General features: G+C 38.6%; 1 protein-coding gene across 1 annotated transcript; it reads left to right on the forward strand.

Annotated features, from left to right (window-relative positions):
* The first annotated feature begins 454 nt into the window (after positions 1 to 454).
* Positions 455 to 11707, forward strand: STEAP1 (STEAP family member 1). The gene is made up of 5 exons (XM_081146286.1): positions 455 to 571; positions 4134 to 4242; positions 6345 to 6857; positions 7431 to 7595; positions 9719 to 11707. Exons 2-5 carry the CDS (start codon positions 4162 to 4164, stop codon positions 9974 to 9976), a joined length of 1017 nt encoding a protein of 338 aa, XP_081002412.1. The 5' UTR covers positions 455 to 571; positions 4134 to 4161; the 3' UTR covers positions 9977 to 11707.
* Positions 11708 to 17412: the final 5705 nt, after the last annotated feature.

Consider the following 17412-nt stretch of genomic DNA (forward strand, 5'->3'; position numbering starts at 1 on the left):
TAATAAAATAAAATGAGCTAGCTAAACTTAAAATAATCCATCTCAAAGTGTGAACTGACCGTGCTTCGGCATCACCGGGGAACTTGTTAGAAACGCAGAGGCTCAGGCCCCGTCCCGGGTCCGCCGAGCGGGACGCGCGCGGCGGGGGAACCGGTCCTCCAAGCCCTACAGTTGGCGCACGTTAACGGCTGAGAACCGCCGCGCCGACGTTCGTTATTTGGGAGACTGAAGAAAGGCCATCAGGAGGAGGGCGTGTCGCCGACCTCAGGCAGAGGGCAGAGCAGTCTGAGAGGCGCAAACAAACAAACAAACAAACAAACGGGAGCGCGCGGTTGCAACCCAGGGGAAATCCTCGGTTGCGCCGCCGGGACCTGCGAGGCCGGCGCGTCGCGGGCGGGAGGCGCGGGGACGCGAGGCACCGGCAGGTGGCGCTGGGCCGGCAGTTGCGGGGGGCGGGGTCTGCGGCGCGGGGGCCGGCCGCGCGCTCTCAGGCTCCCGCGCCGCGTGGGGCCGGTCTCTGGCCACCGCCGCTGCCGCCGCCACTCAACCGTCGGGTCTCGCCGAGAAGCGGGTGAGTCCCTGGAGTCGCTCCGGCCCGCCCCGGCTCCCGGCCCTCGGGGGTCCCTGCCGGCCGCCGGCTGCCGGCCGCGGGAGGGCTGCGGGGGCGGGGGCGGGGGCGCGGGCGGGCGGCGCGGGCGGGCGGCGGCGCGGCTCCCCACCCCGTGCGCCTCTCGGGCGCGCTGCCCGCCGGCCGGCTCCCGCGGGCGCAGCGCTGCGCCGGGTCGGGGCCAGCGGCGGGGAGCCGGGCGCTCCCGGGGCGCCGGTCCGCTGGCGATCGGGGAATACGGCGGGTTACTAAGAGTGTCCTTAGGTGGGGTTCTCGTGGCAAGTTCGCCAACTTGGCGAAGTCGCCCCGGGTTTGCCGCGCACTGATGGATGGTGGTTGGTGCGCGGCGCTTATAATCGGGCAGCTTGTCTTCGGGTTTCCTGGTAACGGGAAGTTTTCATTTGAAGTCCTTGGAACATTAGTCCCCTGTCAGGATCTGGATTGCGGTTCAAGTTCCCTCCGAATAGTCAAGGCTTTATTTATTTATGCCGTGGGTCAGATCCACTGGAAAGGGGTTTGTAGAGGCAAAATTTACGAACGCTTTGCTTTCACATTTCTTACTCTGTCCTTTTTGTTAAAAAATGATATATATATTTCTCTCAACATCCTGACATTTAATTAGAAGTTATTCATTGAGCACGGAATGTTGAGCGCAGGGAAGATGCAGTGCTTTAAAACACACACACACACACACACACACCAGCCCAGAGAAGAAAAACATCTCCCCTTCACGCAGTTAAATGTGGTAAAGAAAGTGTGCGCTTGAAACTGTAAGTTTGGAAATGCAAAGCAGCCCACAATGTATTCCAGTCATTGGGTTTCTTCATATTCTAAACTCTTTAACATAAACATGAGTCACTTGGACTGTGTCAATATTTAGCAGGAACATGAGGTCAGCAGTCCTGTTAGAGTAAAATGGAGCAGTCACATCAAGAAATATGCTTTGCTTTTTAATGAGATGAAAGTCAGAGAACTTTGGGCCAAATTGTGTAGTGTAGTTCCTAATATCTGAACACTGCTGTGTCCTGTGTTTTTTTGTTTTTTCCTGAGAAGATTTTACTGTGGAATTTAAATTATATATTTGGTTCATGTCTGTTGGAAACCAACATAGTTTATTTAACTGACATTTTATTTTCCTGGCTTCTGGGCACAAAGTTGACTGTGGGCCACACAGTCAACAAGCTGCTTCACTGTCCTGGTCTTTTCCTTGGCTTTGCTCTCCAGCATGGTGTCCCTACCATGCAGATGAATGGCTGGATACTTCTCCAGGGCCACGCTGGCTTTTCACCCAGATTCTGGATAAAGTGGCCCTCAATCAGCAAAAACTGCCAACTTGCTAGATGCCCCAGGGCCAGGTCTAGAAGAGAGCCCTCACCCTTCCCATGCCACCACCAGTCCAAAAACTTCGTCTTCCTTTTGTTGTTGAAGTGTCTGCCTTCTCTCCTAGATTTTGAGGTTTTTGAGAGCGGAGGCTTCATCTCATTTAACTTTGTGTTCCCACTTTGTATTCCTGACATTGTTGCTCACAATATAGTTAATGAGTTAATATTGACCACATGTAGATTTATTTGTATGTCAACATCTTTGCCATCCTGTCACTTACAGAGTTAAAACATCTAAATAGTGTGAATTATTTGTTTGATTACAGTAGAAAAAACTTCTATTCCTGGACACATATACACACCCCAGATTATTCTATTTATAATGTTGGCTACATCACCAAGTGATGTGGAATAATACTTCCTAAGGGAAAATACAGTAAGCTCCTCCAGAGTAGGCATGAAGTTTCATTTTCTCTTTCCCTCCTTAGTGTCTATCGCAAAATTGAGTTCATAAATACTTGATGATTGGCGTATGCTTTACTCAGAACTCTTTCAAATGCCAACATTATAAACCCAACTTAGACTAACTTAAGTAAAAAAAAGGAATGTATTGGCTTGTGTAACTGAGAAAATCAAGATCTGGTCTCAGGGACTCTAAATACTTAAAATATGCCACCAGGACCCTATTTCTTGCCTGTGCTTCTGTGTCTGGGCCTTCTTCTGTGCTGTAGAAGACACCTTCCTCTCTACAGCATGTAGACAGAAGCGTGATAGGTTTCTGTCATCCCAACTTAAAATGTTAGACATGTCCTCTTTGTCTTCCACTTCCATGTGTAAATCTCAAAGGAGGATTCTAACTGGTTCAACAAGGGTTCTGTGCCATCCCTAAACCAATCAATATGGTAAAAGGAATAGAGAACTGTGACTAGCCCAGACTGGTCATACACCTACTTGTATGGCCAAAGGAAGAGCATTTCTCCAAATGGAGGAAATGTTTTATATAATTTAAAAAAAAAAAAAAAAAAAAGGTGGGCAGACCAAAACAAATATCCTCAGCATGAATATTGTGAATTTTCAAAATAAATAATATATGGAAAATGTTCTCAGAGCACTTCAACAAAGGCAGATGGTGTCATTATGTAAAGATGGTTCGTCTTCATTCTTCGTGAAGATCAAACCTTTAAGAGTTGGAGAATGTTTTAAGTATTTTCAACTATTCCTGGAAACAACTTTCCACTTAATGAAGTATCACAAGGTGCTCTAAAATTCAGAAACATTTGGAATGGTTTTTTTCTCAAATTGTTGGTTATCTAATCTGTTTTTCTCATTGAATTTCATAAAGTATAAGTTGGTGCTATATTATTCCAGGAGTAAATTTAGAACAAATAAAAACAATGAATAATATTGTGATGTTATGTGTTTCTCTTTCCTAAAAAATGTTACTCCAAGCCTGAATGAGGATCTGAGACAGGTATTAAGGAAAACATTCCTTTATAAGGCAGGAAGTTTGACAAAATTAATTTCCACAGGGTTGACCAGGATAGGGGGCATGTCAGTGATTGAACACAATTCAACAACCCTAGTGGAAATACCAGCAGTTTTTGTTTTACCAACAAAAATCAGCCTGTTACTCTGAAAATACCACCTTTCGGTCCTTTATACCACTATCAGGGATCACCTTACCAAGAGTGCCCATTTTGTTCATTGAAACATTTGCCCGTAAAATCACTTATTATTTCAGATTCTAGTGTCAACCCCAAAATCCTATTAAATACAACTTCCTGAGCTATAATCTTATATCAGCAAACTCCAGCCTTCATTGATAACATTATTCTCATAAAAAATGCATTCCTAATTCTGTTTGCCTTTAAGGGGAGTTGGCTTTCCTCTAAATGAGCACCTGGAGTTAAACTCCCCTAAAATAAAAGGCAACATCCTACCCTCTGAATTCCATACGGACATCTAGGTCATGCATTGTACCCTAGTTGGACAAAGTAAATCAGTTGCTATTGACACAAGAGCCCTGTTTGATATTCTTCAGATTATAATGTGAAGTTAAATATATAAATCAGTCGCCAACTGTATTTTAATTGTACTTTACCTGCCCCTGTATTCCTTATATGAGTAAACTGTTCATCTTGCCCTATCAAACAATGTAATAAAGAGGATTGACTTGAAGAAGATAATTATTTTTATTTTCATAGGTGGCTGAAGCAATATTTTATAGAATTAATGGAAATTGGACAGAACATCACAAACCAAGAACTTTGGAAAATGAAGCCTAGGAGAAGTCTAGAAGAAGATGATTATATGGTAAAAATAAGAATAATTGATTAAAATCTATAAACATAACTCAAATGCTGTTCTGTATCTCACAGTGCTATAAAAGTGATTTTTCACCCTAGTCTGTTGATATCTTGATTTTGATTTATGTCACTGATACTGTGTTGGGTGAAGGACAGTGTAGTACAACAGAGAAATTATATGCTGACTGACTGCCGTGGACTTAGCTGAATAACCTTGAGTGAGTCACTGAAAATCCTAGGTCTTGGTCTGTTGGTAAAGTGAAAGAGCTGGATATTATCTCCAAAGCCCTTCCAGTTTTTTCTAACAATCTATGAGTCTAAGTGTTTCAAAAGAATCACTGGTGCCCATGTAACGGTGGTTTTGCAAGCATGCATTTTTTTAATGGGCACATGGCAGCTTACCAAGAGATCGTCAAGTTAATTAATGATTCACTGTTTAACCAAATAAATTCAATTTTAGAATAAGAACCACAGGTCCCACTTGGGCCCCACCTCAAGAGTAAATGTTTCTGACTACATTATTAACTGAAAAACTGGTAGAAACTTTTTGTTTTAAACTCTTTTTACCTTTCTAAATGATCTCAACTGCAGTTTTAACAGAAATTATTTTTTACCTTAATTATCCTAATAAGCAAAATAATTAAGATATTATAAGCACATATTCGATAAAATACGTGTGCATAAAGTAAAATTTTTATTTTTCAAGTTAACTATCCTACTTGCTGTTCCATAACTCTTCACTCTTAACCAGAAAATTTATCTCAGTTGATTGTACTTAGACTGTTTTAATGTGAAGAGATGACAGATGCTATATCATGCTCCACTCCCTTCTAAATGGAGTAGTTGGAAAGACATTGGACATAACAGTGATTTATTACTGAAAGTAAAAGTCAAATGGTGAGAGGTCATTTTTAAACACCAAAAATTATAGAGAACTATGTGAAGTAAAGTTTCCATGCATAAAATGAGGAAAAGAGCAAGATAATCACTAACATTTTGAGCATTAAAATGTTATGGTTCCCCCCAACGGTGTGGCTCAGTGGTTGAGCGTCGACCTATGAACCAGAAGGTCACAGTTTCATTCCCGGCCAAGGCACATGCTTGGGTTGTGGGCTCGATCCCCAGCGGGGGGAGTGCCGGGGGCAGCCACTCGATGTTTCTCTCTCAGCGATGTTTCTGTCTCTCCCTCCCTCTCCCTTCTTCTCTCTGAAATCAACAAAAACATATTTTTAAAGATGTATGGTTCTACAGAACTATAAGAAATGAGGAATAACATTGGGTGAGAAAGTAAATTTATTCATAAAATAACACAATATGAAACACTCTGATATAATTTCTCATTTTGAGGGTTTGGTGTCTTTTTTAATTTGCTGATGTATCAGTCAATTGGGGAAATAACAGAATATTCAATGTAACCTTCTTTGGAATTGTTGACTAACTAGAAATACAACTGGGTAAAGAAACATAACTTTCTCAGGAAATAGATCATCCCTGTTGGATTTAACTACTTGTATAGCCTTTGTACTTCTAATAGACCATTTGTCTGTTACTACTTACACCAATGAGATAGTTTAGAAATATAAAACCCAAGTACAAGACTACATGACGGAAATTATAAATTTGTTTCTAATAGTAATGACTATATTAGTCCTGAATTCCTGTACTTGAATTAATGAAGAATTCACTATTCAGTTCTTTGCCAAGAGTTAGCCAGTAACCAATAAAAATATTAAAAAACAAACACAACTGTTAAAATTTACAAGCTTTATTTTTACTAAAGACTACTAGATTTTTTTCCAATTTTAGTTTCCTAGTTGTATTACTGCATACTTTTATGCCTTCAAGATAGAAACACATAGTGGAGATATCTGAAGCATGCATTTATTTTGAAAAATGAATAACAAAAATTAATGGAGAACCCCAGTGTAGCTAAGTGCACCTTTGATCAGTGCTACATAGACTATGTCATCTTTTCAGCTAAAACCAGTATCCAAAAGCAAGGTTCTGAATGTCCTTTTTAACTGATAAGTACAATGAACAATAAGTAATTAGTTTAATAAGGAAATCCCATTGTTTTAAGATGTTTCTTTTCTTTTCTTTTCTTTGTAGAATAAGAACTCAGGAGAGTCCGGCATGCTGAAAAGACCTGTGCTTTTGCGCTTGGACCAAGCAACCAATTTTGATGAATTTGATTGTCCCCAAAAGCTCCAGCACAAACAGAAACTCTTCTCAGAGTGGCGCTTGCCAATTAAAATTGCTGCTATCGTATCATCTCTGACTTTTCTCTACACTCTTCTGAGGGAAGTCATTCACCCTTTTGTAACTTCCCGTCAACAGTATTTTTATAAAATTCCAATCCTGGTCATCAACAAAGTCTTGCCAATGGTTTCCATCACCCTCTTGGCACTGGTGTATTTGCCAGGTGTGATAGCAGCAGTTGTACAGCTTCGTAACGGAACCAAGTATAAGAAATTTCCACATTGGTTGGATAGGTGGATGTTAACAAGAAAGCAATTTGGGCTTCTCAGTTTCTTTTTTGCTATGCTGCATGCAATTTATAGTTTATCCTATCCAATGAGACGATCCTACAGATACAAGTTGCTGAACTGGGCATATCAACAGGTAGGATGACAAGATTGGCAATATCGCAAACCAAAAAGTCACCTAACACATTAACTCTTTGTCACGTTAATATCAGTACCTCAAACCCCTGTTGAAACCCTGTGTAAAGAAAGTAATCTGCACTTTTAAATGTTTTATTATTATTCTTCACTGGGGCTTGGTTGTCTAGTTTTACATCGAATTTATTTTAAGCTAAAATAGTAAACTACAACTTTAACAATATAAACAGGTCTTTTGTTCATGGACAGGCCCACATTTCAATTTTCTACCACCCTCACATGATAGAAAATGCTAATTTTTCTTATTTTCTGCTTATTTACCACATGTGCATTAATATTATAGTTCTAACCATTAAATAATAATTAAGTAAAATAGATTATATCAGTGTTGCGTTCAAGGGAATGATGAATAGCTCCTATGTTATTTCTTTCAGAGGAATGCAAAAACAACTCCTAATTCTTTAGAGGCCCCCAGTTATCAGGCCTCCACAGCAGCCAGAGGGAGTGTAGAAGGGGGTTCATGTGCGGGAACTAAGTATTCTTTACCTTCTTTCCTCTTTTCACCCTCTGGTAGGTCCAACAAAATAAAGAAGATGCCTGGGTTGAGCATGATGTTTGGAGAATGGAAATTTATGTGTCTCTGGGAATCGTGGCACTTGCAATACTGGCTCTGTTGGCTGTGACATCTATTCCATCTGTGAGTGACTCTTTGACATGGAGAGAATTCCACTATATTCAGGTAAATGATATATAAAATGATTCTGTTTCCTCAGTGAGGTAAATCTTTTTTTGTGTGCTTATAGTATCATCAAGTATATTAACTTTACCCCATGAAAAATAAAAAATGGCTTTCTAGTAGCAAGGACCCAATATTTGTTCCAATTAATAATGTGCTCTATCATTTTTCCCTGCTGCTACTAAATATAAGTGTTTTCTAGACATAATTAAAAGGTATTTCTTAAAGGAAAATATGTCTGACATTTGAAACTTGTTAGACAATTTGCTGTCCATCTAATAAATGTGATATTTTAGAATTTTAATATTTATGGTTTTTTAGTTCCCCCAAAATAAAAATATTCTTTGCCTATCACCTAATTTTATTCATGCCTTTTAAGTTACACAGCTTTGTATTATCCATAGAAAAGCATATCTCCTTGAAATACGGAGTTATATGTACCAAAGGTATTCCAATATCTAATTTTAATGCTGCTTTTTCCAAGTTGCATGTTATATAGCTTATTCACTTGAAGTTTCTTAATATTCTTGGAATTCAAACTATCTCAGATTTACTGAGGTTAATCTCCTAGTAGTAGATTACACCATAAAAAGAGCTATGTGCCAGAATTCACAAGAGGATTTATGTCAGACAAGATTCAAAGGACTAACTTTAATTAAGCCATAAGCACTGCCAAGATTTTTTAAATTACATAGCTTTAGCTTGTATGGGTAGACATCTTTGGAAATTCCTACAAAATCAGACATTCCCCACTATCCTTTCTACATGTTCATACATATACTCCTACAAACACTTTATCAGGACATCTGATTAGGCTGAAAAGTATGTCTCCAACTGAATTATTCCACTGTGGCTTAGAGATGGTGCCATACTTTCCAAGTGTGGTATTTGCTGATTTTGTAGGTTCAGCCTGATAACCATTGGAGTTTTCTGTTCCTCATTAAATAACTTTCTTCTTACATTGCTCTGCCTGTCACACATATGCTGAACACCACTTTTCAGATTTAATCAGGAATTCAAGCACTGCATCTTGACTCCTGAGCCCATTTCACTATGTGCGCAATGCCCAGCTCATTATAAGAATATAATACACGTTTGGTAAAATTAATCTTCATCCAGTCACATGTATTTTCAGTTAATAACCTAGAAACTTTTCATTTACAATCCAAGAACTGATTGCGTTCCGATTTATGTTGGAGATTTATATCAGAAAATAGAAACTTAACTGTTTGATTGTATTCATTGGGACTTAAGTGTACTTACTGCTAAATAATTGTGGGTTGGACTTGTTCTGGCAGGCTAATGACCATTTCCAGTAAGTGAGTAGAAGTCAAAAGTTATCTAGTAGGGTTGTTGTCAGGACGCCATAAAATTATTTAGGTAAACAGCTATTTTTAAGCAACTCTCTCTGGATGGTACCAAGTATCCCAATGCAAGCTGAAATTTTTCTTCACATCTTCATGTGTCTGTGTTTTGCTTAAACATTGAAATAATTGTTGGTATTTTCGCACTTTATCAGAATGTTTGATTTTTTTTTAACATGGGCCATGCTCATTCACTTTAGTGTTCACATACCAAAATCTGTTGATCACTTTAGTTGCCTTTGCAATTAATAAAGATCGCTGAAGTCCTGTTGATTTTTACATTAACCTCCAGTCAACCCACCACTATTTACTGAGCACTAACATGCACAAATCATTGTGTTGATTCTGTAGGGGTCCTGTAATGAGTAAGACAGAGCCCTTGATTTTACATGTCTCTTGATAGGCAGAATTAAGGCAAATGCACAAGAAACAAACCACAAAATAAATGTCGTAAGAGAGATAACAAAGTGTGGAGAAAGGTAAGATAGTGTTATTGATTAGCTGAGACTGAAAGGACAGTTGTGAATTTTCTTAATTTAAATAGCCTGGAGACAAAGGCAATACCCAAAAGTTAGGGGTAAGGTGGGGACATGTAAAAAAGAATGGAAAGGTGTGAGCGGACTTTGTTGAGAAATGTAATAGGAAAGCAATTACAGATGAATGAAAGAATTTCCAAGCAACAGAACAGATCCAGATGAAGTAGGATTGAATAAACTCTTCTTGAATCAGTCTTTACTGAGATAACTTTTTTTTCTCTTGCAGAGCAAGCTAGGAATTGTTTCCCTTCTACTGGGCACAATACATGCATTGATTTTTGCCTGGAATAAATGGGTAGATATAAAACAATTTGTTTGGTATACACCTCCAAGTTTTATGATAGCTGTTTTCCTTCCGATTCTTGTCCTGGTATGTAAAGCTATACTATTCCTGCCATGCTTGAGAAAGAAGATACTGAAGATTAGACATGGTTGGGAAGATGTCACCAAACTTAATAAAGTTGAGATGTCTTCCCAGTTGTAGAATTACTGTTTACAACGTTTTTGTTCAAATTTGATATATTTTATCAAAACATTTCAAATTTGTATTTGTTTAATAAAATGACCACTGAGGGTCTTAATGTATGTCTTTGTTTCTGAGTGATGAGTTTGAAATATGTGTATTTCCTGTCAGAGTTGATTCAGAGCAAGAAATAAAATAATCTTCAGCACATTCTCTATGTTCAGTAAAGCTGAATAATCTTATCTGATTTGTCAGACTGTATAGCATTATAAATAATAAAAGGCCTTGAAATACCTGTACTTGCTACTCATTAAAAGGTATCATGAGCCCAGCTGGCATGGGCTCAGCGGTTGAGCATTGACCTAGGATCCAGGAGATGGAGGTTCGATTCCTGGTTAGGGCACGTGCCGGAGTTGCAGGCTCGATCCCCAGTAGGAGGAGTGCAGGAGACAGCGGATCAATGACTCATCATTGATGTTTCTCTCTCTCTCCCTCTACCTTCCTCTCAAATCAATAAAGACTTTTTTTAAAAAAAAAATGCTCCTCTCTTTAAAAAAAAAAAAAGATCATGAGCCATAAAAAAATATGTTAGCTGAAACTACCACACAGGTATATCCAGTGTTTATGATTGTTGTTAAAGAACTTTTATTTTCCTGTAACTGGGTGTGATTCATGGAACACCTAACTGAAAAACAGATTATGTCTACACAAGTAAAGCAACAGAGTAATATCAGATACACAGCCAGGCAAAATAAAACCCGGGCTACCCAAGAGAAAAAGTCAATTCCATTTTCTCCATCCGAGTTATGTACAACTCAGTTGAACTTATCTTAATACACTGGCAAAAGCAGGCCATGAACCAGTTCCTCAAAGAGCAAACTATACATCTATCAGGACTCTCTAACCCAACATACTTGAGAGATTTTTTCATAATTAGCAAAACTAACCACAAACCTTTTATATGGATAAATCATTATGACTAAAGACAACAGAGCTAATGGTGCAAATTAGGAAAAACATTTAGTATATTCATTGAGTCCAGTTATTTGTTATTTTTTTTATTCCATTACAAAGGATAATTCATTATTACATGGGGACTAAGAAGCCTTTTGGAATATAAACTTGAATTCTATGCACTATTGAGAGTAGCACAATTAGAAACAGAGCAGACAACAGTGACCTTGAGAAATCACAAGAGAAAGGAATCTAGGGCTCTAGAAGTACAAACCAGATTCAGCAAAGGGACATAACTATGGGACCACTTAGCTGTGACACATATACCATAATAAAGCAGCTCTGAAATATAGTAGTTGAGTACCTGCACTCTCAACTGCATTGCAAGGTGGCAAAGTGTCGGTATCTCCAGCAGTGAGAGGAAGACATCAAGTTTCAGCCTTCCTGGTACCAAGACATCGAGGCTGAAGCTTGGGAACAGGATTCCAACCTAAAGTGGCACTTCAGTGAAGCTGTCAAGGACAACAGCTGAATTCTGGCTTGGTTGTTGGAGTCCTGTTTCTGTTAGCCATTGTAATAAACAACTACAGGCCTATTCTGAAATGCAGAATAAACCCTTTTGAAAATTCCCAGTAATAAAAGAAAATAGAAAGTCCTTGGAAGTAAAGCACAAAACATCGAGATTGAATTTGTACTCATGGGCTGTTGAAAACTAGACCATCCACTCTTTGTATCTTTTCTGAATTTTTTTACAATGGTTGTATAATATTTTTATAAACAGGAGAAAATAAAAGTCTTAAAAAGGACAAATATATTTTGGTGTAAACTTGGATTTCCTTTTCCTCACTCAACAAACATTCATAGAGCACCTCCCATCTACCAGGTCCAGTGCTAGGCAGAGGATGTGTCAAGATAAAAATGACCTATCCCTACTCACAGTCTCAAAGGAAGACAATTTTAGTACAGCAATGGGTTCTAGGCTTACTGATATCACTAAAGGGGGGTGGGGGGGTGGATGACCAATTCTTTTTCAAAGGGCAAAGTCAGGAAGGTGTGAGGTTGATCCAAAATAAAGAGGAACTATTGGAGCTGGATATTAAAGTATAAGCAGGAGTCCTTCAAATAGAATAGAAATATAGGTAACATAGTGAGTAACATGGAGGTTTAAAATGGTTGGATGAAATGTGTTGGAAGGACTAAAGTCTTAGAATATAGAATGTGAAAGAAATACCAGATTGGGTGAGGACACAGGCCAGATAAATCAAAATCATTGTATAACATGAAACTAAGTTTGAACTTTGTTCTTCAGGGAGTGGGGAAGCCACTGACAAAACTTTAAACAGGAGCTTAACATGATCAGATTTGCATTTTAGAAAGATATCTCTGTAAACTATCCAAAAGATGGGTTTGATGGTGGAGGCTCAAGGTGAAAGCAAGTTGGAAGGTTGAAAGAATATCTAAGACAATGCAATATCCCAGGGCAGAGACATAAGTTCTTAAATGGAGGTCATGACAGAGGGGACGGATAAAAGAGTAGAGCTAATGAAATATGGTAGAAGACAGAATTTCCATGAATTCATGACCAATAGAATATGAGGAGTGAAGGAGGAAAAGGCATTTAGAATGGGTGTGGTAGGCAACCAATCGATGTGTCTCTCTCACATTGATGTTTCTCTCTCTCTCCCACTCTCTGAAAAGCAATGGAAAAAATATCCTCGGGTGAGGATTTAAAAGAAAAAAATAGAATGGAACTTGTAGGATGTCTGTTAGCTTGAATGACTTAAAGAAATGGCATTAAACAAGATAGGGATTCCTACAGGAGAAGCAGATTTTTTTTAACCAAAACAAAATTTTTTAGCAAAAACAGAGCATGTGTTCTGTAGATTGTGTGCTGTTTACAGTCATCTCAGTTGCTGAGGGATGCAGTGTGGTTTTTTTGGTTCAGCATACACAAATGGAACTGTGAAGGACATAAGGTTTAGGGCAGTGGGAAGAAAAAGGAAGGTACTTCTTTACCCCTTAGGTAAGATGATTTTTTTAACAAAACTTCTGATACAGTTAACAGTTGTGCAGGACAGTCACACAAGGTCTCCTGGGAGCAAAAAGAACAGCACTGAGAGTAGCTGCTGGCCAGGAATCCGATGCCTTCCCTTCCCAAACAGGGCTTCCTTTTCTGTTCAAAAGGAAGTCTGCCTGGGGTTTATTTTCCTTAAGCATTTCCTCAATAGGGATCTTATCTTCGGCTTTTAAAAAAACCTGTTAAAATGATGTCCTTTTACTTTTTTAATAGTGAGTCACATTTAATGTTGTTTGACAATGAAAAAAATTTATGGTTTTCCTGATTTTCAGACCATAGAGCACATGTCTGAGGAAGCCTGTAAAAAACTGTGGCCTATTAAGCATGGGATCTAGAAAATCAATCACACAGTAACAAAAATATGTTGTTTTCCTTTGATAGCATTAAGTCTGGAATTTTCTTCCAAGAAAATGAACAAGATGTAGTAGTTCCGCCCAGATGGGTGTGGCTCGGTTGAGCTTCGGACTAGGATCCAGGAGATGGAGGTTCGATTCCTGGTCAGGGCACATGCCTGGGTTGCGGGCTCGATCCCCAGTCAGGGGCGTGCAGGAGGCAGCCGATCAGTGACTCTCTCATCATTGATGTTTCTGTCTCTCTCTCTCCCTCTCCCTTCCTCTCTTTGAAATCAATAAAGATATATTTAAAAAAAAAAAAAAAAAGATGTAGTAGTTCCTTTTTCCAAAACCAGTCTTCAAAGTGAAGGTGTTAGAATTTCAGTTTTAATTGGAAGTCCTCTTTCTTCAGGCTAACTTTCCAGATGTTATCAAGAGGCCCTTTGAAGAAGTAATAAATTATTTGATCTCCTATTTATTGGAAATAATCCTATAATTGAATAAACTAATAAATCACTGACTTGTGACCATTACACACAACCTGAGGCTAAAGTTCAGTACCTTCTTCTCAGCTAATTCTAACTTTACACCTGGTCAGGCCTCACAGTTATTGCTAGTGTGTATGTGACATTCCCAGAATTATTAATGGATGCCCATTGGAACTGTGCCAAGAGCAAGTTGCCAGTTCACGCAGCTATAAACTTGTTGAACTGATGAGATCACATGAGCTTGTTAATCCTTTGCCCAGAGGCATGACCCCACTGAAATGAGGTTCCCTCAGCAAAATGGCTCTGTTTCTAAACAACACTGAAAAGAGAGAAGGGAAGGAAACATAGGTGCCAAAATTGTAACAGAGGGGAAGCTGTTGATCCTAGAACCAATACCCACTTCGGCACCTCAACTGGACCAGGGAGTGTCTGACTCGACAAGATCTTCTGAGAGTCAGAGCCAGGAAGACAGGCTGGGGGGTTATGACGATCATGCCACCGTGATTGACATGTGCCTCGACATTTAAGCTGGGAAATGATTTCAGACCTACCCTCATCTTCTAACTTGAAGTTGTACTATCACTAAAAATAAATATAAATGAATCTACACAGTGGAATGATACAGTATAAGAGCTGGAAGAGTAGGTTTTACATTCATTTTTTTAATGGAAACTTTTTGAGCGAAATCCTTAACAAAACCCCCACACGTAACAGGGGTCAGAGGTGAAGTGAGCTAGTGGGACCAGGAGCTGTGCCTTTTCGTTACTTCTTCCATCCTGCTCACGAGCACCTATGACAACTTGGGCTTCAAGGTGCACAATTTGAAAACCCCTCCTCATTTACACAGATGAGGAAAGTGATCTTTTGGTCAGGGATTGCTTATGTGCAAGGCGCAGAAACCTACTCAAAGTTGCTGACGGGAGTCGTTAAGAACATAAAGGGGGATACCGATATAACCCATGGATAAGGTGAATGACTTCTCCTCCCAAGCCTGCAGCTGGAATCCCACAAGACAGAACAGAAGCTAAGTGCATCTGCATGTTCTATCGCTGCAGACAGATGTATCGATGCTGCGAAGTTCAAAGTGGGTTCTTTCCTATTTTCTCAAATTTGGCAACTAGGCCAACAGCTGAGAACCGAAAGTGCTAAATAGTCTCCATTCTAATTTCAGAGTACATCCAGCTGTGGGGTCAGACGGGGTTTGCTGGGAGGTGCCTTCCACTCACTACAAGAGGTCGAAGGGAGGGGTGCAGCTCCCCTTTGGTCTGAGAAGTGTAGCATTTATAAAGAGAAACTATACTTACTTCGCTTCACCTGAGCGCTGATTCAACTCCACCATCCACCTACTCTACATCTTCACTGAAGAAGATGAACTTGGGGGGAAAAAACATATGACTGCCACACCGACTAGCCTCACCTCGAATGAATGATCGCAAAGGCTAAGGGGACTCTAGACACTGCCTGTTCTTTGTATATTTCCATAGTAAATGTGTTGTTCCACTTACTAAAACTGCTCTACTACTCCTTCCCTCTGTTCAAATCAGTAAGAACCTCTCCTATACTTAACTGGTAAATTTTCCCTAGGGAACAGATGTAATCAGAAGAGAACTGTCTCATCTTCTCACCAACAAATCTATCTAGAAAGGTACATGAAGCTGGTATCCTTATTCTCTGCTTATTATAACAAAAAAATGTATTGTCCTCATCTGTAAGACCAACTCTTCTGTTTCAGCACTGAATCTCATCCCTTCCTATTCTAAGAGCTTTGCTCTTAAATTTTATATCTTTAAAAAAAAAAAAAAAAAGTTAAATTTTATGTCTTTCCTGTATTATTCCCATTAGTACACAGAATTTAAAAAATTAAAATAGCTTGAACTAATGTCTCCTTCCAGTTCTTGACCCATTTCTCAGCAAACTTTTAAAACAAAGTTCTTCAAAGTATTTGCCTACTTTGATATTAATTTATCTATTCAGCTTTCTTTTGGTTAGTATTTGCCTGGCATATATTTTCCCACCCTATTACTTCCAGCCTTTCTGTTTTCCTGTATTTTAGGTGTGTCTTTTGAGAGCAACACATAGTCAAGTTGTTGTTTTTAATTAAGTTTGGTAATCTTTGCTTTCAGTGTCAGCATTTAGGCCCTATATAGTCATGTAATTATTGACATATCTGATCTTCATTCTACCATTTTATTGTGTACTTCCTATTTTCTCACCAATTCTATGTTCATAATTTCCTTATTCCTTATTTTATTGCCTCTTCCAATTTTTTGAGATTATTTATTACTCCAGTTTTCATCTCAAAACAGTTACACACTTTTATTACTTTTAGAAGTTACTCCAGAGATTATATCATTATTGACTTAGCCAAGACTAATTTTAAGTAGCACCTTTACCTGTTCTGCAATGTAAGAAACAGACCATTTTAACTTCATTTATCTTGATATTATTGTTCTGTATTTTAAGTCTATATATATTTGGACCCAACAGGAATTTTAAGTACTGTTTTGTACAATCTTTTAGGTTTATATACATTTATCCTTTTGGTTGCTCTTTATTTTTTCCTGACTCTCTTAACTTCCATCTGGCTTCATTTTTCCATTACCTGAAAAAAAAAAAAAAAAAAAAATCTTTAGTGTTTCTTTCAGTGCACAGAGCATGCCTGCTGGAAAAAAAATTTTTTTCAAAAGCTTTTGGTCTAAAAGTGTTTTTATTTCATCTGCATTATGGAAGGGCACATTTTTATATATTTTGAAATCTAGGTTGACAGTTATTTTCTTTCAGAATGATGTAAAAAGTTTCATTGTTTCTGATGAAAGAAATCTCATGCTAACTGTTGTTTCTTAAGATTCCAATGGCTACTTACAATCTTTTCCTTTTTGTCTTAATTTTCAGTACTTTTGCTGTGATTAGACAAACTGTGGCCTTCCTTTTAGTTATTTTAGTTGGAGTTTGTAGTTTCTTGAATCTTTGATCCGTTATTTATCACAGATCTGGAAGATTCTGCCATTATCTTTTCAAATATTGCTTATGTCACATTTTCTTTCCTCTACTTCTTCCACGGTTCTAATTACTCATGCCAGATGTTTTCACTATATATCTCCTATTTTATAGCTTCTCTTTGCATTTTTCATTCCTTATTTTCTTTATACTTCATTCTGGTAATCGACTTACCTACCCCCTAGGTCACTAATTCTCTCTTCAACAGTGTCTAATCAGTTATGAAATCCATTTATTGAGTTTTGAATTTCAGTTATCAGGTAAATTCAGTTTTAGAATTTCAATTTGTTTGTTTTCAAAGCTTCTAATTTTCTGCCAGTTGCCTAATCTGTCCTTAATGTCCTTGAGCAGAGTAAGAATGTTAAAGATAAGTCTGTTACCTGATGCTCCTATCAGCCTGTTTCCATTATTAGGCGGTTTTTCCGCCTTGGTTTTCACTCATTATCATTTTGTTTTCCAATATGACTGGTTATTTTATTGAGTGCTCAACACTGTATATTAAGACACTGTAGGAATAATTTGAGGCCTAGAACGATGTTGTCTTATTCCAAAGAGAATTTGTGTTTCCTTCTGGAAGGTAGTAAGGGGCACTAGCAATGTGAGCTTTTC

Source organism: Miniopterus schreibersii (assembly GCF_964146895.1).
Source record: "Miniopterus schreibersii genome assembly, chromosome: 9".
Taxonomy (NCBI): domain Eukaryota; kingdom Metazoa; phylum Chordata; class Mammalia; order Chiroptera; family Miniopteridae; genus Miniopterus; species Miniopterus schreibersii.